Source organism: Amphibalanus amphitrite, unplaced genomic scaffold (genome assembly GCF_019059575.1).
Source record: "Amphibalanus amphitrite isolate SeventyFive unplaced genomic scaffold, NRLGWU_Aamphi_draft 000417F_arrow, whole genome shotgun sequence".
Taxonomy (NCBI): domain Eukaryota; kingdom Metazoa; phylum Arthropoda; class Thecostraca; order Balanomorpha; family Balanidae; genus Amphibalanus; species Amphibalanus amphitrite.
In genome coordinates, this window is record NW_024881911.1 from 487890 (window position 1) to 509555 (window position 21666).

The 21666-nt window shown below is 46.5% G+C and overlaps 2 protein-coding genes and 1 non-coding gene across 5 annotated transcripts; 1 reads left to right on the forward strand and 2 right to left on the reverse strand.

The window, feature by feature from the left end:
- Positions 1–257: 257 nt before the first annotated feature.
- LOC122390992 (longitudinals lacking protein-like) lies at positions 258–4102 on the reverse strand. 3 transcript variants are annotated; one of them, XM_043384504.1, is made up of 3 exons: positions 3899–4102; positions 2323–2524; positions 258–1363 (listed from the first exon to the last, which is right to left on the reverse strand). In XM_043384504.1, exons 2-3 carry the CDS (start codon positions 2503–2505, stop codon positions 1184–1186), a joined length of 363 nt encoding a protein of 120 aa, XP_043240439.1. In that variant the 5' UTR covers positions 2506–2524; positions 3899–4102; the 3' UTR covers positions 258–1183. The 3 variants fall into 3 exon arrangements, with proteins under 3 accessions (XP_043240439.1, XP_043240437.1, XP_043240436.1); XM_043384502.1 differs by having other exon boundaries at positions 4080–4101; XM_043384501.1 differs by lacking the exon at positions 3899–4102 and adding an exon at positions 3737–3761.
- Positions 4103–5070: 968 nt separating this feature from the next.
- On the reverse strand, positions 5071–5142 carry Trnam-cau. The gene has a single exon. It is a non-coding gene; the product is annotated as a tRNA-Met (tRNA).
- A 395-nt stretch (positions 5143–5537) lies between these two features.
- Positions 5538–7306, forward strand: LOC122390972 (eukaryotic peptide chain release factor subunit 1). Its single transcript, XM_043384447.1, has one exon. The coding sequence runs from the start codon at positions 5736–5738 to the stop codon at positions 7044–7046; it is 1311 nt and encodes a 436-aa protein (XP_043240382.1). The 5' UTR covers positions 5538–5735; the 3' UTR covers positions 7047–7306.
- Positions 7307–21666: the final 14360 nt, after the last annotated feature.

Here is a 21666-nt window from a genome sequence, read left to right on the forward strand (position 1 = left end):
AGTAATAACATAACGATTATTATAACGAAACGGGTCACCAGATTTTTACAGTTAAATTTCATTGGCTGATGACAAAATGAACGGGATGAAAGAAGTTATCAAAGTTGCGCTGAGTAGCCAGACAAGGTACAAAAACTGACAAATGAGATGTTCTAATGCTAGTAATGGGGGGGGGGGGGCATGCCGTCGTATGGACCTCAGCTGCTGCCGCACTCAGAATCATCGCAGAATGCTTAAAAAAATTGCACAAAGCAGGCCCATTCCATCTCCATCTATTATGTATATCATCAACATGAGCTGCACACTTGTCAACGCGATGAGAGCACAAAAGAAAATTTCCTAGGAAACGAGAGAACAAATGTTGACATGTATTCATATCACCTCGTCAACAAACGTCAGTTGTGAGACATGTCATCAGCAGAGAAAATCCATCTATGAAAACTAAAGAACAAATTCCATCGGATTCATGATGACAAAAATAGCGCGAGGCACGATTGAAATGGACATCAACAATCGCACACCGCTGACACAATAGCATGTCCGTCGGCTGGCACACCCGCTCAATACCCCTCCCCCCCCCCCCCGCCGTCAGCGCCTCGGCCGCGCGCGCTCAGAGCGTCCGAGGCCCGGGTACGGGCGGTATCCTCCAGAGCCGCCCGGTTAGAACGGCTACCCACCCAGCTGGGCCGCACGCCCGCTCTGAGCGAGGGCGTGGCCGGCTGCCTGCCCACCGCACTCGAGACACCCGGCGTGCAATCCACCCGGCAGACGGCGTTTCCCGTCTATTCCCCCCCCCCCCCCCCGACCGGCAGGCAGGCGGGCCATTTGGCCAGTCAACGGTCACCCGGCTGGCTTTTGGCCATAGCCCACGAGTAAGCACACTGGTTCTAAGGTCATATCCACTATCCAGCGTATGTCCAAAGGCCCTCGCCAGATCTACCGCGACGCGATGGCTTTTGCCGCATCTCACACGAACTGCGAGACCTGAGCTGGTGATCGTCCGCAGTGTCAACAAACCCCGCTGGAGACTTCCACCCCACACCGGCCTAACCAGCTACCCACGAGAGCGATAACGGCTGCACGGCCATCCGCGCCCCAAAGATCACCTAGTCAGTTCCCCAGTCCCCCCCAAAATAACCTGCCCCCCCCCCCCGAACCACCCGCTCTACGCGACGGAGACGCCTCACATCTTGTTGACATCAATGAGTCCCTTGACCTTGAGTTTTTCGGCGGTTTTCAGCAGGTCGGGCAGCTGGTCCTGGCCGACGTTTACCTCGCCGGCGTACATGAACTCGAGGATGGCCTGCAGGTGGCTGAATGGCACGTCCTTCAGAATGATGATCGGGTGCTTGGACGGGTTCTCCTGCGGGGCGGCAGAGCGTCAGACCAGCGGACCGCACCGCGCGCGTCGGCCACTCAGTCGCGGAGCTCAGCGAACCGCACCACGGCTCGCCAACAACCCGAGATGGCGGACGTCAACATAGACCAAACATTTTAAACGGGGGAGTTGCAATGTGTCGCACCACACTAGAGGCTATTGCACAATGCACAATATCCGAAGCGAATCCGAAACCGAAATGAAAACCATCTTAATAAACTTCGCACGTAGTGTTTTCTGCCGAGACCAAGGCTATATAAACCGCCGAGACTAACCAGAATGCTTTTTTCTCACGCAAATGTCATCGACTACCTGATTCACCCAGCAATAACACATTTCAATTTTAAAAAGTTACACCATTTTGAAGCATCGTTATTTGCAATATTTAGCCCTTTTCTCAGCACGTGCTTTGTGCAATATAACGGCATTAATAATAAGTCACGGGAGTTCAGAATAAGCTGTTACGCGGGTTTTACTAAAGCCATTGGATTGTGTAGATATTTGTTTTTATAAGGCCCAATGAAGGCCGAGCTCCTGCCTCAAATAACATAAAAGGTTCAGGAACAGCTGGTATTGTTAACATCACCCCTGACACTGGTGGACAGAAGTTATAATGTGATGTGAGATGTGAGACCTGCAAAAAGCATTGCATTGCTTCATTACAAATGAAATTAGCACGTATCTACGCACATTAAAAGCGCCATGTCATCCAATGCATTTATTTTCTTGCATCTACCGCACTGTATTATGGCCTGAGAGCTAAACTATGAAATACAGACAACACAGAGCTGAATGCCATCGCCGTCATCGGTGTCTCTGAGAGCCTACCCCTCCCCCTCCCCCCACACACTTTCAAAAGCGTTCCTACGCCTATAAATGATGCTTTATGGCATGCTCACCAATGTCAACGATTGTGCGAAAATGAGCAGGGTGGTGAATCTTACCTCTAGAAGCGTTTTGAAGTAGGGTGAGCAGGCAGAGAGGACCATTTTGTGTGCCTTGCATGTCTGACCCTCGCAGGCGAGCGTCACATCCAGGAAGTTCTTCTCGCTGCGCAGATGTTTGAAAGAAGAGACCATGTTGGATTGGAAGTCGTTCCATCTTAGACAGTACTGTTGGCCTGCCATTGTCAGCAGCAGTCAGCACCTGGTGACCAGAACAAGTGTCATTGACAGCACAAGTGCCATCGCACATCACATCCTCGCTGGGCTAGGCCCGAAGTATGCTCTCCAGCTGCATTGTCGCCCCCATCCCTTAGCAATGAAGCTAAAAAAGCAAAAAGGCTTCAATTAAAGGGCCTCAGAGAAATGATTCTATAAAAAAAAATACCTTCAGTCAATCCAAAAGACCAAGTGTAAGTCAAAAACATTTTTCAGTGACTCAAAATGTGTGTTCCAGAGGAAGCAGAACAGAGCAGGATGAATGCCCCTGGTCTGAGCAGGATGTATCATAGTTGGGGACCCTGTAAGATGGAGATGTTTCCGACCATAATCAGTTTACTGAGCAGGTAGGTAATGTATCTAAAGATTTTGAGCCCTCTCAGGCCATTCTGACAAGCCTTGGGCCTTCAAAGATAGTCATGAATCATTTGATAATGTTAAAGGCCTTGGCACATTGATCCAAGGTTGAATCCTTGCTTATGATCAAATTTGAAAAGAACTTTTTTAATAAGATCTCATGGATACTTTTGTATAATATTTTGGCTCCATCCATTCATTAATGGCAAAAGTGGCAAAGTCAGGGAAAATAGGACATGATGACCATTGACCTAATTATCTGACCTTTACTTTACCTGACTTTACTTTACTTTACCTTATTTTACCTGGCAGCAAATAATTTTCCAATTGAGTACCTATTTTCCCAATAGAGCCACTGCAAAACAAACATTGGTAAGATTAGGCACCCAGCAACATCTAGTAAGTCTCGTTCAGTATTGCTATTTTAATCAATATTCAAATGAAGAATTCATTTCTGAGCAATGGGAATTTACCTACCTACTTGAAGTGTAACATATCAGCATGACTTTTTTACAATATGTATTGCACAGCACATATTCTTAATACGAGCGAGTGAGCGCACCAAAGTCTTTTCAATATAACGGAAAAATCTCAGTCTGAGCAGCCCGGCCCGGCACGGCCTGTAACGCTTTTGAGAGGCTTATATCTTTGCTGTTTTTATATCAGTGTGCTGTCGATTTTCCCCACATAAGAAAGTTATTGCTGGCGCAGCTTGGCCTCTCATTGGTCTAACGAATAGACCACTTAAATTTGACCAATGAGGAGCCAAGAAGCAGCAGCATGGTTGCAGCCTGCTGATAAATAAACGGGGTGCGAACAGAGCTCAGGCATAATATTTTACCAGGTTGAGGTGCAAAACAGGGCCCTGAAACATATACTTAGGTGTTATTTCTTATTCACAAATTGAAATAAATTCAAGCTGAGTTTGAGGTTTGACTTTATACCTGAACTCAACCTAGCTAGGTAGGTAAGCACCTATCTACCTATCTAGGTACCTACTCACCAAGTGGAAGACTTTTAAATAAACAGAAAACAAGCGATCCCAACAACAAAATCTGCTTTACAGCACCTCGGTGCCGTTCTGGTTCTTAAAGCTGAATTTGAAAAGACCGGAATAACAAAAAAGACACCACGAATCCACGAATTATGTTTTTTATTTCTTAGGATCATGGACCATCACAGACCGGCTGATGCCAAGCTTGTCAAGGCTTATCTTTTTCTATATACCCTGATCTTTTTCACCGTATATGGTTAAAATGTTGAAATGTATTGTGACGTCATAAATCCTAGCAAAGGTTGCTGGCAAGGGGTCGCTGGTCTGTATATCCAAGATACATATGTTGCAAGATACCTATGTCTATGTTCCAGGTTTAGTTGATTGCGAGAGCACCTCCTAGGCTTTTCACTGACTGTAGTCTGTAAATGTGATCATAGGCGCGGGAGCCGGGGGGGGGGGGCAGTGGGGGCAGCCTGCCCCGGCCCCAACTCAGGGGCCGTGGGGGCGGTGCCCCCACAGCTTTCAGACGGAATACCACACTTTTTTTGCAAATGTTTTCTTTTTTGTTGAAAAAGCCGAGGGGTGAAAAATAAGTGGCCTAAAACCGGTGAGAAAACTAGATTTGGGGGTACCCTTCTATTATGGTGTGCCCCCCCCCCCCCCCCCCCAGTCGGAAAGTAGTTCCCGCGCCCCTGAATGTGATTTATCAGAAAAACGACAGGCCCGCCCAAACATGAATTAATCCCAGCAATTATGTCCGTATATGTCCAATATAGGCGATATAGAAAAAAAAATCCATCTCCGAACAAACCCAATCGCGTATAAGCCGGCTCTCAGTACGCTTCCTGTTCCCCGGACTGCCCAAGGGAAAGTCGGTAGCCAACAGAGTCGAGGTTTCCTTTCCAACCTAGGGCTCTTACCCCACGCCGCCCCTCCTTGGTTTTCTGGTTTTCTCGGCGAGCCCGTAAACCTTTCCATTTTTCAACAACCCTTATCCGCAGACCGCAATCCTCATTGATGCAGTCTAGTGACATGCACGATGAATTCGCCAGCAGCGCAAGTTTGTTAGTTTGCTTTCACGCAATTTCTAGTAGGTAACTACTGACTAAAATCGGCAAAAAGGCAAGCTGAAGATAATTAACTTATAAACATACTAATAAACATTTCATACAGAAAAGTAGCAGAGCGTAGTTTCGATCCACGGACCTCTGGGTTATGGGCCCAGCACGCTTCCACTGCGCCACTCTGCTTCGTGAAATTTAGCGTGTAAAAATAATTATATAAATTGAGAACATTGAAAATTCGAATTAAATCACGTTCTTTTGTATGCCACAATATCTAAAAGAAAGAAACACAAAGGTCACATATCGGTGTCAATTAACCTAAAAATATACCACAATATATATATCGATAATATCTATGGTCCTTGAGGTTTGACGCATCGAATCCATCCAATATAGTGCTCCTTACCAAACCGAATTTGTAAAAATTTTATTACTTCTGAAGCATATTACAGACAAATCACATTTTTTCTTAACGTTTTAAAAGTTTATTTTCTAGAAAATAGAAATAATTGTAGTTCACCTCAATTTGAACATCTATTAATATGCGAATATTCTTTATTCGTTATTCGAATATTCACTCTGGTCCTCTTTGTCCACCTCTAAGCGAGCCGTGTCTTGCGCCATGTGGTAGACAGTCGTTCATCCGTGTGAAAGCTTGTCGGCATTTTGTCATTTTACGGGTTTTTATTATCTGAAGGAGAAAGAGAGCAGTGAATTTCCACTTTGTCTGGGTGGCGCCTTTCGCCATCTAGCATTTGAGTCAACAAAAGCCTAAGAAAATGGCGTCTAACGAGGACACATCTGCTGATCGTAACGTTGAAATATGGAAGATCAAGAAGCTTATCAAAAGCTTGGAGCAGGCAAGGGGAAACGGGACGAGCATGATCTCCCTGATTATACCTCCCAGAGATCAGATTTCGCGTGTTGCGAAAATGCTGGCTGATGAGTTTGGTACGGCCTCAAACATCAAGTCAAGAGTGAACAGATTGTCCGTGTTGGGTGCCATCACATCCGTGCAGCACAGGTTGAAATTGTACACAAAGGTTCCAGCAAAAGGACTGGTGATCTACTGTGGCACTATCGTCACAGAAGAAGGTAAGGAAAAGAAAGTCAACATCGATTTTGAACCATTCAAAGCCATCAATACATCCCTCTACCTCTGTGACAACAAGTTCCACACTGAGGCCCTCTCGGCGTTGCTCGCTGATGACAACAAGTTTGGTTTCATCATCATGGATGGTAATGGTGCTTTGTTTGGAACTCTGCAAGGCAACACCAGGGATGTCCTCCACAAATTCACTGTGGACCTGCCCAAAAAGCATGGTCGTGGAGGTCAGTCAGCGCTCCGATTTGCCCGTCTCAGGATGGAAAAGAGGCATAACTATGTGAGAAAAGTGGCTGAAACTGCAGTGACCTTTTTCATCACCAATGACCGGCCCAACATTGCTGGGATGATCCTTGCAGGAAGTGCAGACTTCAAGACAGAGCTGAGCCAGTCAGACATGTTTGATCCTCGCCTCCAGGCAACAATCATCAAGCTGGTGGATGTATCATATGGTGGAGAGAATGGTTTCAACCAAGCCATTGAGCTGTCAGCTGAGTGCCTGGCAAATGTCAAGTTCATCCAGGAGAAGAAGCTGATTGGGCGCTACTTTGATGAGATCAGCCAGGACACTGGGAAGTACTGCTTTGGAGTCAAAGACACCCTGGCTGCTCTGGAGCTTGGAGCAGTGGAAACCCTGATCTGTTGGGAAAACTTGGACATCCAGAGGATTGTCCTCAAGAACCACGCAAGTGGGGAGGAGAAGATTCTGCACTTGACACCTGAGGAAGAAAAGGACAGATCCCACTTCACTGACAGTGATTCAGGTGTTGAGATGGAGCTGGTGGATTCCATGCCTTTGCTGGAGTGGCTGGCCAACAACTACAAGTCCTTCGGAGCATCGCTTGAGATCATCACTGACAGGTCACAAGAGGGCTCACAGTTTGTCCGAGGGTTCGGTGGAGTGGGAGGGATGCTGAGGTACACTGTCAACTTCCAGAGCATTGAGGTCAATGAGGAGGACTATGACTATGATTCAGACTACTAAATTTAGGTCATTGTGAAGAGGCACAGCTGGTTATCTGCGGGAAGTATATTGACTTGGTCTTTGATACCGTTATGGAGTGCTGAAATTTATTACAAGGACATTGCAGTACATGCTGTGATCCTCCATCTGCGCTCATGGGGCTGGTGGTTGTAAGATCTTTCTGGTGAGATCCAAGGCTGGCTCAGAGAGACCATTGAGAATGATTCTCGCCAGCTGCATTGTTCACACTTCATTTAGCTAATACATGTTTGTGGAAAGGCTGTTCTATTTTAGCAGGCTGATGGCTGATGGTTAAAGCTTACTCATATTTTAGTTAAGCTTGTTTTAACTAGGGCCTTGGGGTGAAATATTTGAAACACAGTCTAACCCGCGCCCTGCCGGGTGGGGGTTGTTTGAACACGCACACACACACCTGTAGTTTTTCGCGTTTTTGACACACATCATACATATTTTCCGCGCATGTGAAAATTACAGACCAAGGTCACTCAAGGTCAGGTCACCAGGTCAGATCAAGTAACCTAACCTTTCAAAACGTTTCAATGTTTTTCAAAGCGATCGGTCACCGAGTGACCGATCGCTTTGAAACTTTCAGCAATGGATAAGAGCAACGATATGATCAAATGTTTTTCTCGGAACTTTGACATCGGTGACCTAAGGGCTAGGTCATTTTTGCGACCTGTGATGTGCATGAGTTGGGGCACCCCACTTGTGCGTGCCTGGGCTCGCCTCTCCGCGCACCTCCCGCCGTGACTAGACATAGGTATCCATTGTATCCATTGTAATCACAGACCTATCCATTGTACCCAGGGGGCGTCGAAGTCTAGTAGGAAAATCTGGAAATCCCCGGCGTGACGTCACGTCGGGGATGACCGACGGCACCTTGCACTGAAAGATACGGCAGAACGGCTATTTTTGAAAAATGATTAAAAATACTTTTGTGCTGTTATGACACATAAAACACTTATCAGCATGTTCCTCATCATGTGATAGAGGCAAATCCGTGGTCGAAAATAGCCGAGACCCTCCCAATTTCCAACCATCGACCTGATAAGCAAAGGATGTAAGCGTAACCCTTAACCCTATTCCTGGCGGGCTCCGCCGGGACAAGAAACTGGCGGGGGGGGGGGCCGATTCGGCCCCCCCCTGAGATCTCGAGAACGAAGCAAGATAGCGACAAACGGTAAACGGCATCGGATACGCACGGTCAAGATCTACAATTTTTACTAAGGTCATTTTCAGGTCAGGTCAAAGATGACGTCACAGGGGTCGAAAAAGTCAAAATGGCGGCGCTAGATATGGAGAGAGTTTTTCTCGAATAACTTTCGAATTAGTCAAGATAGGAACAAACTAAGGGCATCATCGTGATCCTCTCGTCAATCCGCATCGAATGATATATATGTTGACCTCGAAAGGTCAAGGTCAAAGGTTGACCTCAGGTCACGTGACCTCGAGGTCATCATGTATATCATTCGATGCGTCTTGACGAGCTGAACACAATGAGACCATCCACGCGTCTGTATCTTGTTCCTGTACGGAGTTATTGGCCAAAAACCTTTGGTGACCTTTGATGACGTCACATGACCTCACAGCTGCCCAACAGCAAAACAGACCTCAAGGTAGTGAAGGTTGATCGTATATGAAGTCATGTATGGTATATGGGGCCATTTCAACCCGTTTTAGTGGTAAAAACAGGGAGTTGATTTTTCCCCCATTGACTTATAATGGAGAGGTCGCGAAACTGACCTGACCTTAGGTCACCGATATCAAAATTCCGAGATATACAAATTGCACATACTGGTACCCTAACTAAAGCCTGAAGAGAAGAAATTGATCGGTCAAAAACTCTAGCTCTGGCGTGATTGCAAACTTTTTTGAGGTAGGGTCACCAAACCGCCTCTGGTGACCTGACCTGAGGTCAGATCAACTCAAAATTTTCAGACATGTTGCGTAGAAGCCTTTTAGGAAAAGTCAGAAAATTTGAGCTTCCTAGCTCAACGCGTTTGGGAGAAATAACCAAAAAACCTCAGGGGGGGGGGGCTCCTGAGGCCCCCCCCCCGCCAGGAATAGGGTTAACCCTCGCCCGCACATGCTATTTTCCCATCCTAGAACGCACATGGGGGGGTGGTTGCCACCCCCCCCCCCCGCGCCATTTCGTTCCTGTTGGAGATAGAGCTTAGCAGTAAAGACCAAAAAGATTCTTTGGGAAGAGACGAATCCAATGATACCCAGTTTTACCTTCTCAGGTCAGTCATTGACCTTCCAGGTCAGGTCAAACTAAAAAATATTGCTGTTTTGGGTCACCGTTGGATATCAAGTGCGCTGCTTATCAAATACCGATGACGATGCTGTTTTCTGGTGCCAAGCCAGCTAGAACCTCTTTGTCACACTACCCGACCAGAATTTTGCTGCTGAGGTCATTTCAGGTCAAGTTAGGTCAAGGTCAATTATATGTGTTTGTATGTCTGTGTGTGTCTGTGTGTATACTGATGTGTGCACCGATTGTTTTTGGGTCCATATTACATGAAATCATGATCTGAAAAGCTTTTACCAAAAATGCAGTCAAAAAACTTCACAAAAAGTAAATTTAGCTTGCCTAAAACGCAATTATCTTAGATGACCTAGGTTGACCTTGACCCTGACCTTGACCCCTGTACATCGTCGAACAACATGTTCCATGATAGGTGGGAGGTAAGACTGGCAAAAAAGGCCGAAAACAGGGTGTCAAAAGCTCACAAGGCCCATGGCAAGTGAAAGATGTTGAGAATTGGCCATTTGGGTCATGACATGACCTGAAAAACAAGGTCATATCTCCAAAACCAAAAATCACAGAAACTTGAAATTTTCAGTGGACATCAAGAAAGGATAGAGGAGCAGCTATACGAAAAATCAGCCTTCTAGCTCTAAAAATGTTGAGTGCAGAGCAGAAAGACTACCTGGGGGGGGTGGCAACCACCCCCCCCCATGTGCGGGCGAGGGTTAAGGGCGACTTTCCGTTACATATCTATACATATGCAGCCTTATGGAAATCGGTAGTTTGGCGATTGGCGACGCGCGCGACATCTGTGCTGCGACTGTAGCGACGCCTGGTGGCTGCTTTTCTGCTGTATGTAGGTATTGGGGTTTTGCCAGATGTGGTTCCTACTGCTACACCACTATGTTGACCCAATACTATAAAAGTTGTTTTGCTAGTAAAAGGCAAGGAAATTGAAAGTTGATTTATAAAAATTGCTTATAAATGATTACGAGATAATAATAAAGAAATTTTGATTGAATAATTATTTAAATAGCCAACCGTGGAACTATATTCTGGTAGGTTTAGTAGAAATAAGTCCGTGCAACCTTGTATTTAGGGCCTTGATTGTACCTAAGTCAATGGGAGAATGTTGAAAGACACCTTTTTTGGACGAAAGTCATTCTAAACTTTTCAAACACCGAATTACAAGTTATGTGACACACAACCGGAAAATGGCATCCTTGGCCCCTTGTTATGTCCCTATGGTCATTTAACCCTCGCCGGACCTATTGGTTTTCTACATACGCGCCGGCCGAGGGGGGGGGGGTACGACCCCCTCGCCGTTTCGCCCCTGGTGGAGCTAGCGCGTCGCGGAAAAGACGAACGTGTGCGCCGTTACGAGACGCAGAGATTGGTACCCTATTTTAAGGTCCTAGGTCAACCGGTGACCTCTGAGGTCAGGTCAAGTGCCCCAAGGTGCGGTTCAGTTTTTGGTGAAAAACTTCGCAAAAAAACGGCCGCAGAGCCGCGATTTTGGCAGCATCGTGTTCGCCTCTTCAGGCGCGTCGAATGATATACTTTTTGTTTGGGTCAGGTCAACTTAGGGTGTTGACCTCAGGTAACGGTCAGGCCACCCCCAGGTCACGAAGTTGGTCGAAAAAGGTCATGTCGCATACCATTCGATTCGGCAGGTCTTCCCGAGTCCATTGGTGGCTTCTCCGGCTCGCTAGCTCAATTTGATCGGGAGTTATTGACGAAAAACTAATATGACCTTGATGACGCTATAAATGACGTCACGCAAGGTCATCATTGCGAAAGTGACGCATCTTACCTTGCAAGGAGTGCATCAAATCACGATTCTGTGTGCTTGAGATAGTTGGAGGTCGTTCCCGGCGCCAGAATAACAGTTTTCATTTTTCCCCATTGCTTGACTAATAATGGTGAGGTCATGAAAATGACCTGACCTCATGTGACCTTAAGGAAAAATCCGAGATATACAAGTTGTGAGACTCGTAATGGATACCTGCAAGTTTCATTTCCCTATGAAAGCTCCTCTGGCAGTGAGTGCGTTGCGAAGTTGCGATATCTGAAGACCGTGCAGAGGTTTAATTATGACGTCATTGGTCAGTGACCTGACCTGACCTGAAAATGCGGTTGGTGTCAAAAGATCCGGCTTGATTCAAAGATCAGGTATGCCAAGTCTCAGCTCTCCATCGCCAGCGTGTTCGGAGCTATCGCGAAAAAAAACCTATGTGAGGGGGGGGGCACCCGCCCCCCCCCTCCCCCTCGGCCGGCGAGGGTTAAGCCACGAAAGGTATCTAACAGTTCTCGCTCCTGATAGAAGCATACTAGAGCGATGAAAACGTCTTAGATGTGTTCGGCTCGACGGAATGGACCGACTGATATGCAACATGACCTTTTCCGGTTAGACCGTGACCTTGACCTTAGGTGAATCTTATGGGTAAAAAATGGCATTTTAAGGCCAAGTAACAGTTCATCCTACGCGTCTCGGGAGGAACAGGGTCACGACGCCGGTAAAATTAATGTGTAATTTGTAAGTTCAATGTTTTGCAGAAAATATTTTAGGCAAAAAGGTCAGTTTTACCAGCTTTGCCTTTTAGAGGCTAAGCCGTTGTCCTTGAATCAAGTATAAGAAGTGATTCAGAAACGGCTTAAAAAGAGCCATCCAAAGCGCTTTTCCGCGACGCTGCATCTATTTGTTTCTGAGGTGTGCGCCGCTTTGTCGAAATTAGACCTGTTATGAACTCTGGTTACCTGACCTTTGACCTGACCTATTGTCAGAAATACTTCGTCGAGATTATTAACCCGCGCCCCAGTGGCGGTCTCAGCCAACTTCGCCATTCTGTGGGGAGGGGGGCATATGTTACCACCCACTTCTAACTCAAAAACTAAGAGGGCTAAAGAGACGCGGTAAAAAGCAGTCGATAGCTCTCAATGCGTACGTTTGAAAGTATTTCGGTCATTTTTCATCTTAGAGCAATATTGGGGTCATCGAAGGTCAAAATTTGCCAAATGTCAATATTTTTCAGAAAACATGCCGTTATCTCAGGAACTATGATAGCTGGAAAAACGCATGGAAAAGCAATTGATAGTTTTTAACTCTTCTTTTGATAAGGTCATCATCAAACTTGACCTCAGGTCAACGGTTAAGCCTACATAGGTCAAATATTGTGAAAATAGCTGTTTTTGGATAAAACTTTTTTCACGAATAACTTTTGAACCAGCTAAGATGAAGAATTGGCAATGGCACTGTCGTGTTTCTCCCGTTCAGTCGCTTCGAAAACTATATTTTTTACCTGGAAAGGTCAAGATCAAATTTTGACCTCAGGTCAAGGTCACGCGGTGACCCAAATAGGTCATGTAGGACACATAGGACCCAAACATGTTGCATATCATTTGATGCGTCTCGATAAGACAAACACAATGAAGCCATCCCCAGTGTTCTATCTCTTTCCAATCGAGAGTTATTGACAAAAATCTGTTTGTAGCCTCAAATGACCTCGGATGACCTTTTTAGAGGCTATCAGCAAAAAAGACACTTTGGTCGTCACGGGCGGTCCAAATCGTTGTGATTCTGAAATATTTGGACTGCTTCTATGCGTGCACACGGTCACGGATCTAGAGGCATTTTCATTTTTCTCCATTGGCTTATAATGGAAAGGCCACGCCACTGTCCTGACCTTAGGTCGCGGATAGAAAAAATCCGAGATATACAAATTATAGGTGCCCACATCATGCAATCCACCAAGTTTAAAAGCTCTCTGACAAACGCTGCAGGCTAGACATGATTGCAAACTTGTCTAGGCTTGGTCAGTTAACTTGACCTGGTGACCTGACCTGACATGACCTGGGGTAAAAAAATCACACATTGTCCAAAATTGATGTACAGCAAGATACTCCAAGCTGCGCGGCGCTACGCGCCGCGGTTTTTTATTCACACGCAAAAAACGCGACAGGGTGGTAACATATGCCCCCCGCGCCTGGCCGAGGGGGGGGGGGGTTTGAACCCCCCTGCGTATTTTGCGGTTGTCTAAAAAACGACGGCGCGAAGCGGCGCCGTTTTTGGCACACCTGTTCCTGTATCTTTTCGGCACATGTTGTGAAAATGTTAGACCTGGGTCGCTCAAGGTCAGGTCACCAGATCACTGAGTGACCTCACCTCCTAAAAAGTGTCAGTGTCTGTCATAGCTACACCAGGTGGCTGACTGCTTTGAAACTTTCATCGATCGATCAGGTCAACAGTCTGTACAAAATGTTTTCTCGGAATTTCGATATCGGTGACCTAAGGTCAGGTCAATTTTGCCACCTCCCCATTATAAGTCAATGGGAGAAAATTAAAATGCGTCTCTTCTGGACGGACGCCATTCTGAACACTTTCAAACACCTCATAACAAGTCAACATGACACACTGAACTGGAAAATGGGACCCGTGACCCCTCTTGGGTCACGGGTCATCTCTGGGGTCATCTTAGGTCACAAATGGGGGTCATCAGTTTTTCGCTAAAAAAACTTCTGATAGGCGCATGCCAGAGCGATGAAAACACCTCAGATATGTCCAGGTCGACTAGACGGATTAACTGATCTGCAACATGACCTTTTCCCGGTCAGGTCATGACCTTGACCTGAGGTCGAAATTTCAAAATGACCTTTTTCAAGGTCAACTTATAGGTAATTCAACGCGTCTCGACGAGAGGAACGCAATGCTGCCAAAATCAATGTCGTAGCTCTCTTGAGTCAAAGGTACAGAAAAAACATTGTTTTCGTAAAAACGGCTATCATTTTAGTTTTTGCCCTCTGGAGGCTAAACCGTTGACCTGAGGTCAAATCTGAGATTAAAACTCAGCAAGGCCTTTGAAAGGGCTATCGAGTGTGCCTTTCCGCGACGCTGTAGCTCTACCTATTGGTTCCTGAGTTAGCCGTTGACAGTTTCCAAAATTGTTAAAATGGACTATATTTGACCTTTAATGACCTCCGGCGACCTGACCTTTGACCTGGTCTAAAAAATGGTTGAAGTGTTTCCGTCATTAATTTTTTACGCTCTTTCGAATTCCGCTACCGCGTGCGGGTGGGGTGGGGGGGGGGGAGTTCTGCAGACACCGGCGTGGAAGTCGCGGAGCACCTTTGTGGCATATATTCGGCACTCATTCGACGCCGCTTACCGCTTGTTACGTAGCTTAGAAGCCGAGTTGGATGGGTGGGGGGAGGGGACTCAAACACTGCCGGCCGCGACACGACACGGTTTACGCCAAGCACCGATCCGGCGCGGGTGCACCTGGTAGGTAGGTTCTTTTTTGTGAGCCTGGGACCAACGTCGGACTACCATGGGTTCGGGCTTCAAACATTGAGATGCACACATGCTCCTCGGTTGTATAGGTAGGTATCTCAGTGTTGGTCGATGACATAAGCCGGAACTCTTCATGGTCCGGCCGGCTCAACCACGGACATAAGGAGCAAATGCTGAGTTTTGGCGGGAGCGTGCCAGAGGCGCAGGGGTCATATGGACCGGCCCTGTTCATGACGCTACCTGGAAATAGCGCTCGGTTTCTATGAAAACGGACCATGCAACGAAATGATTATTCTGCTTACTTATTGCATGGAAACTGAGCGCCAATATTTGGGTGCGTCAGGCAGCGGCGTGTCGTGTGACAGAATCCCGGCGCGGGTCGCCATGTTGTAGGTAACGGTGCTGCCCAAAAGCGAGACTCACTCAACACCACACGCGATGGAAGCAAGCGGGTGCTTTGCAGACCTAATGCTGGACCTAATCGATTAGTGCAGGAATATATATCTGGACACCGCATAGGCACATATCTCCCACACATAACAAAGAACTGAAGGTAACAAGTTGATCATTGGTATGTAGACTAGTATGTATGTAGGGGAGAGTGGGGTAATTTGGCCGCTTTTTTTTAGAAAACGATGTAACTAAAAATCGACAACACATTTCTGCATTTTCTCAACGCTGACAGGTGTGGCATACATTTTACTTTCCTGGAAAGTAAACTTGAAATGATAGGGTAACTACTTATATTGAAATTGTGACGTATTACAAAGGTCTGCAAAGCGGCCAAATTGCCCCACTAGCAGGGTTATTTGGCCGGGGTGTAGGGCAATTTGGCCGGTGTTAGTTTGAGGCCATGATTTTTGTTATCGGCGAGTCAGCTTCACATTCAGCAATGACGCGTGTCCTAGACGCATTTGAAGCATTTTGGGGGTTGACTCAGCCGTCACATGGGAGTCGAAAATAGTCAAAATAGCGGCTCTAGATGCGATGACAGTGTTTTATGAATAACTTTTGAAGTAATCAAGCTAGGCCAAAACTAAAAGTACCATCGTAATTCTCTCGTCATTCCGCATCGAAACATGTATGTGTTGGCCTCGAGAGGTCAAGGTCAAAGGTTGGCTTCAGGTCACGTTACCTCAGGTCGCTTGACCTCAAGGTTACGTGAGTTCAAGGTCATCATGTATATCATTCGATGCGCCTTGACGAGCTGAACACAATGAGACCATTTGCGTGGTTGTATCTTTTTTCTGTAAGTATTTATTAGCAAAAAAGCGTTAGGTAACCGTTGATGACGTCACAAGCCCTTACAGCTGTCCAATATGAAATATGGCATTAAGGTAGTCAAAGTTGGTCATGAATTATGTCCTTTATGGTATAGTTGACCATGACAACTCGGCCGTCCCAGCATAGTGACTCTGAGCGCACCGGCCAAGTTGCCCCGCTAGTCCCGGCCAAATAACCCCACATTGCCATTCTGAAAAATTTTGTCTACAAAGTCGTCATGGCTTTACATAACTAGATGAAATTGCTCTTGGAACCGCTGAACACCCTCAAGAATGGCGCCATAATGTTGGAATTCGTTTACAGCCCAAATACTACATGTTATACAAATTGCTACATGAAATTTACTACATGAAGTAAAAGTTACCATTTTCTAACGAAATTCACGTTTTATTAATTTTGAATAAAACTAAGAGGGGGAAAGTTTCGACATTTGTTCTCGAGTTAGTTCTGCCGATGACAAATGAATAGAGACTAAAGTTATTTCATTCACTTTTATCAGCTTTCGTACAGGTGGGGGCGGCCAATTTACACCACCGGCCAAATTACCCCACTCTCCCCTACACGGTACAGGCAGGTACTATGCAAATCAGACCACCGAAAGATTCCGACATGGTTAGGTATCTACGTAGTGAGTATCGGATTGGATATGTAGGTACAGGTCTCGCGGAATTCGGCGGTAGGTTTTGCCCCTATGAAATTTAGTAAATTTCCGGCTATTTCTTCATAGTCTCAAGGGTTGAAAATGCGATCGATTTATTCGTATCGCATGCCTGCCATGATCCTCTAAAATCACTTCATTGTAATTTGTATATCGATTAGTTTCTGAGATAGGTACACCCGGAATGTGAAAAGGCAAAACCTACCGTTTAAAGCCGCGAGAGCCGTACCTATAACCTATTTGCAATGCAAGGCCTTGCAACGCGCAAAGAATCGCTTCAGGCAAGATAAAAGATATTCGATATGAAATTTGATTTCATGAGGTAGGTACAGGGTGTCCCGAAATTGATGCGCGGTTGTTTTATCCTCAATAACTTATAAAGTGCTCGAATTTATTTCACGGCTTATATGTTATCATAGTCCCCATTCAGTTGCATACACGGCCTATTGCACTCTAGCGTGTCACGTTTCAGGTTGTCAAGAGTCTCTCCTTTGAAACAACGCCATGCCGTTTATATCTTCTGAAACATCCTCTTTTCTGAGCTAGCCCGTGGAAGCTAGCTGAGCTCTTTTCTGACGATCGTCCAGATAATTTGGATCGGGGACAGGTCCAGACTGTTGCCAGACCATGTCCCCTTCTCCCAGAGGCCTGGGAGCCTCGCTCGGCACCAGTCCTGGGTCTTCCTGGCGTGATAAGCTGGAACCCTTTCTTGCTGGAAAATGGCCCTGGACATGTCCGACAAAAGTTTGACTCTGGTTTTTGAACCATTTACCTTTTCCCTCAGCATCTCTGTGGCATCAGTCTTCTTCAGCACCTCGCTGACATAGTAATAAGCAGTCACGGTCTGTCCCCGAGGCACCTCGTGTAGCTCAGAGCGCCTCTGTAGCTCATCATGCTCCAAATGAGATTCTTCAGCAGACGTTTCACCGTCTCGACAGCGGACTCCTCAGAGCTGCCGTTGGCCCACATTTCGATCGTTCTGGCAGTTAGGGGCTTAAAGACCGCAAAGGGCACCTCGTCACTGAAAAGGACGCATCTCCAGTCCTGAATGGTCCAGTTTTTGTGGGTCTTGGCGAAATCCAGCTGCCTGCACTTCTGGACCACGGTAGGCCAAGTCTGCATCCTGAAGCTGAGCAGCTTCAGCTTCAAGATAGTCTTCAAATACTGGTGGAGGGTCGATCTGGATGCTGGGACATGCATCTCATTCAGTTTTCTTGTCAGCGATGTTGAATGGTGCTTTTTAAAGGTCGACTTTGCAATCACGATTTTCGCCACTCGGCTCAAGGCAGTCTTCCGCCCTCGAACTGTGCTGTTCTTGAGTGTCTCTCCTGATCGTTTGCGGTCCATCCAAAGTTTAATTGTCGCAGAGTTGACGCCCAATTCTCTGGCATCCGGAACCTGGGTCACACCGTCCTTGATCATCCCCACCGCGCGGTAGCGGATCGGTAGTTTGTGCCTTTTCACTTTTGGTGATATGCAGTTTCTCCACGGTGCCTGTCTGGACAAGAGTGGCCTCCCGCGCCCACTACCGGCCGCGTTCGGGTTAGCCGCTTGGTTCACGTGATCGTGTGACCAGCAAGATGTCAGTGGTGCCAGAGCCGGTAAAATTGCAGCTGTTCAGCACTCGGGAGGGACAACATAACATGCGGCACCAACCGCGCATCAATTTCGGGACACCCTGTATATGGACTTAATCAGCAATGGCCTGGGTCGAAGCTGGAGTCGTTGTCGTGCGCGATTTTCGAAGCCGGAGTCTGAGTCGGAGTCAACTTAACCCGGCGGCCGCTGGGCCTCAGCGCCACCCGCCGGCCGCTGGAGGGGGGGGGGGGGGCATATAGTTGCCCCCCCCCCCCCTTTGCTTCAGCGACGATATCGTCGCAACGCAAAGAGATAGAGAAGCGAAACTTTGCACACGCGCCTTCCTGAATACCGCCGAGGTTGTGTCCAAATTTGGTGTTTATCCAATTTTAAATGACGTCACAGCGACGTCAGAAGTCCAATTATAGATTTGCGACCCTCAGTTTCCTCATGATATAACCGGTATATGAGACCGAATATAAGGGACCGATTATTGTTCAGAAACTAGTTGATGTTTTAGGATGACAGCAGGTGCTGTCTAGCTTATTTACAGTTGAGTTTCATGTTCAGCGACATCAGAAACGGTCGATATCGGAAAACGACAAAACTTTATGACGTCACTGTTACGTCATCTCAGGTGCTACAACCACCAAACGTTTTGTTTTGGTGCCTTCGTAACATGTTATCGAAGCTGTCAGAGGCGGTTGCCACCTACTACGAATACCCTTACTGGTTGACCTGACCTGACCTGACCCGACCTGGCCTAAATGCATGAAGACATCATCTGTAATCAAAACTAACATGATATTCGTGATCAGCACCCCGAAAAACCCCATAGCAGCCACGTTTTACGACTTTCTAACAGGTCCCGATTTTCCCGACTTTTGGGTCATTGACCTGACCTGGAAGGTCAACCGATGACCTAGGACCTTAAATTTGGGTATCATCGGCTTCCTCTCATCACGGGCAACACGCTCGTCTTTTCCGGAAGCTCTAGCTCGATCAGGGGCGAAACGGCAACGGGGGGGGGGGGGGGTCCAACGGACCCCCCCCCCCCCTTTATACGTTCGCGGCTGGAAAAACACCAATACGGGCGAGGGTTAAAGTGCACCGGCCATTGACGCATGTGCAGTTATACCATGAGAGCATATTTTCTCTCAAGCTTTTCACACGAGTTTCTCCGAACCATACTTTCATGTGATCAGAACACGTGCTAAGTGATTCAGGCGCTTTACCCAGCCAGCAATTTTGCTCCGGGCCCAAGCAGGCTCAAGTGCGGATTGCCCGAGATTTTTAGTCGGGCTAAAGTCGGCTAGGGCTTGGGCTAAAGTCGGCGTATGACACAAATACGCCGACTAAAGCCCATGCTCTGCCGGAGGTATGCCCGCTCTGCGAGCTCCGGACAGCCGTAGTTTAGCCCTAGTTGAGCGACGATTGGCGTTAGCCCGATTTAAGCCCGAGCAGTGAATCCATTTATATAATGGAGATTACTCTGGGCCCGAGCGGGCTGAACTCCGGCAAGCCCACTCTGTGTGCCCTGTCTATCCCGACTTAAGCCATAGAAGTGAATGGGGTTTATACATTGCAAACTGCTGTGGCTTTGCTCGGGTTCGGCTCGAGTGATGGCTCCTGTTTTCTCAAGTCTCGACTTGACTTCATCTTGCTTTTGCTTCACACTGGATCAAGTAGCAAGGAGCAGCCAATGCACTTTCAGCAGGTTGTGCGGTTTCAATGCATATTTAAAATTGTTACGGTCACTCATATGCTCTGTTAACCGGTCATCGAGGCTCGAGCATTGCAAAAGGAAAGTAGTGGTTGACTTTGATTGAATGTATATTTCAAACGACTACAGACACGTCAAATGAAACACAAATACATGAAACAGTGGACTGCAAACTGCAGCAGTAATATGGCATGAGTCATGAAAAAACGCCATCAAAACTATAAAACAATCACAAGGCCCGCTAGCCTCCCTCCCCGTTCATAATACTTGGTTAAACACTCAACTGAAAGCATAAAGTAAGGACGGCAAGTAATCGCTCATAAGACATAAAGCAATAAGCAAACAATCGCTTATAAGGAACTTCACTCTGGTGAATGGGAGCTTTGGAGGCGTCTGGCTCCTCCACACACACACACATCTGCAATAGGTGGTCGGCCATCTTTCGGCGCAGTTTCCCAGGGTGATCCAAAAAAATTGGAACCCCTAACTTAAAATGTCCGTAAGTCCGAAAGTTTTCACATTATTGACAAATTGCATACACCATTAGAAAGAGCGTTCAATTCTCTATAAAACCAAGCTGATTGAACTTAACTATTATTACAAATATTGCCCTAGTTATATGCCTATGAAATTTGTGTCACGAAACTCACTGAAACGGTTTCGAACATTATGCGCAAATCAGTGATTTCCGGTTTGCTGTTCTGACCATGTCGCATGTTGGATGTTCATGAATAAAAATAGCTCATTCACGTGCTATTGTAAGGAATTTAAATTTCAACAGGAGCAAAAAAAAAAATAGTCATTCGGTGCTCCGTGCCACACGGCCCACTCAGTGGTCGAGTTTCTGGAACAGGCCTGCCCGGCCTTCATCGAGCCAGATGCCTGGCCACCGAAGAGTCCTGACCTCAACCCTTTGGACTTCTTCGTATGGAGCGAACTGGAGCGAATTATGTATAGAGGTCAGAGGATCAGCACCATAGAGGAGCTGAAGGAAAGGCTGACGGCCTGCTGGGATCAGTTGTTCCAGAGACTGCTGGCCTGCGCCGTCGGAGCCGTCCCGAAGCGACTGCAGGCCTGCGTGACGGCCAACGGAGCTCGGTTTGAGCACATGCTGTGATGAACAGCGGAAGCTAGGACGCGTGTATCTGTTCTATTGTGTGCTTCTGTGTAAATTTTTATGTAATAAAATTGAAATTGGATGTGGTGTTATTCGCAAAAAACAACAGATGGAGTGCTAACGGACTTCAGTGCCTTGTTAACAATTGGCGATTTCGTTTCACTCAGTTTTCTGACGCTCATTCCAAAAGATAATAGTGACTAGTGTGTCAATGCTTTACAACATACGTTAACTAATTTGACGTGATTTTATAGAGGATTTAATGCTCTTTCTAATGGTGTTTGCAATTTGTCAATAAAGTGAATAATTTCGGACTTACAGACATTTTAAGTTAGGGGTTCCAAATTTTTTGGATCACCCTGTATGTAGGTATACCTACTTAATTATAAGCAGGCAGTTTCCGCTAAACCACTTGGCGAGGGCGACTGCGGCGTCCACCCGGTCCTGGTATTCCATTTTTTGGAACCATTTGCTCTAATGGTACGTACCTGAAAAAGAGATTAATTGGTTTAATTTACATTGCATGTTTGCTTGAAAAATAACTTATTGATCCATTAATACTGTAAAAACACTTCTCATTGATCCGTATAAAATGTTCATTTGATTTTAAATGCGGACAGAGCATGAGCGTGCTCGGTGATAAGTAGATAAATATTTGTGTTTTGTATTTCATTTTCCTGGGTCAGAAGTGCTGGTATTTCACAAAGATATAAAGGCACGGA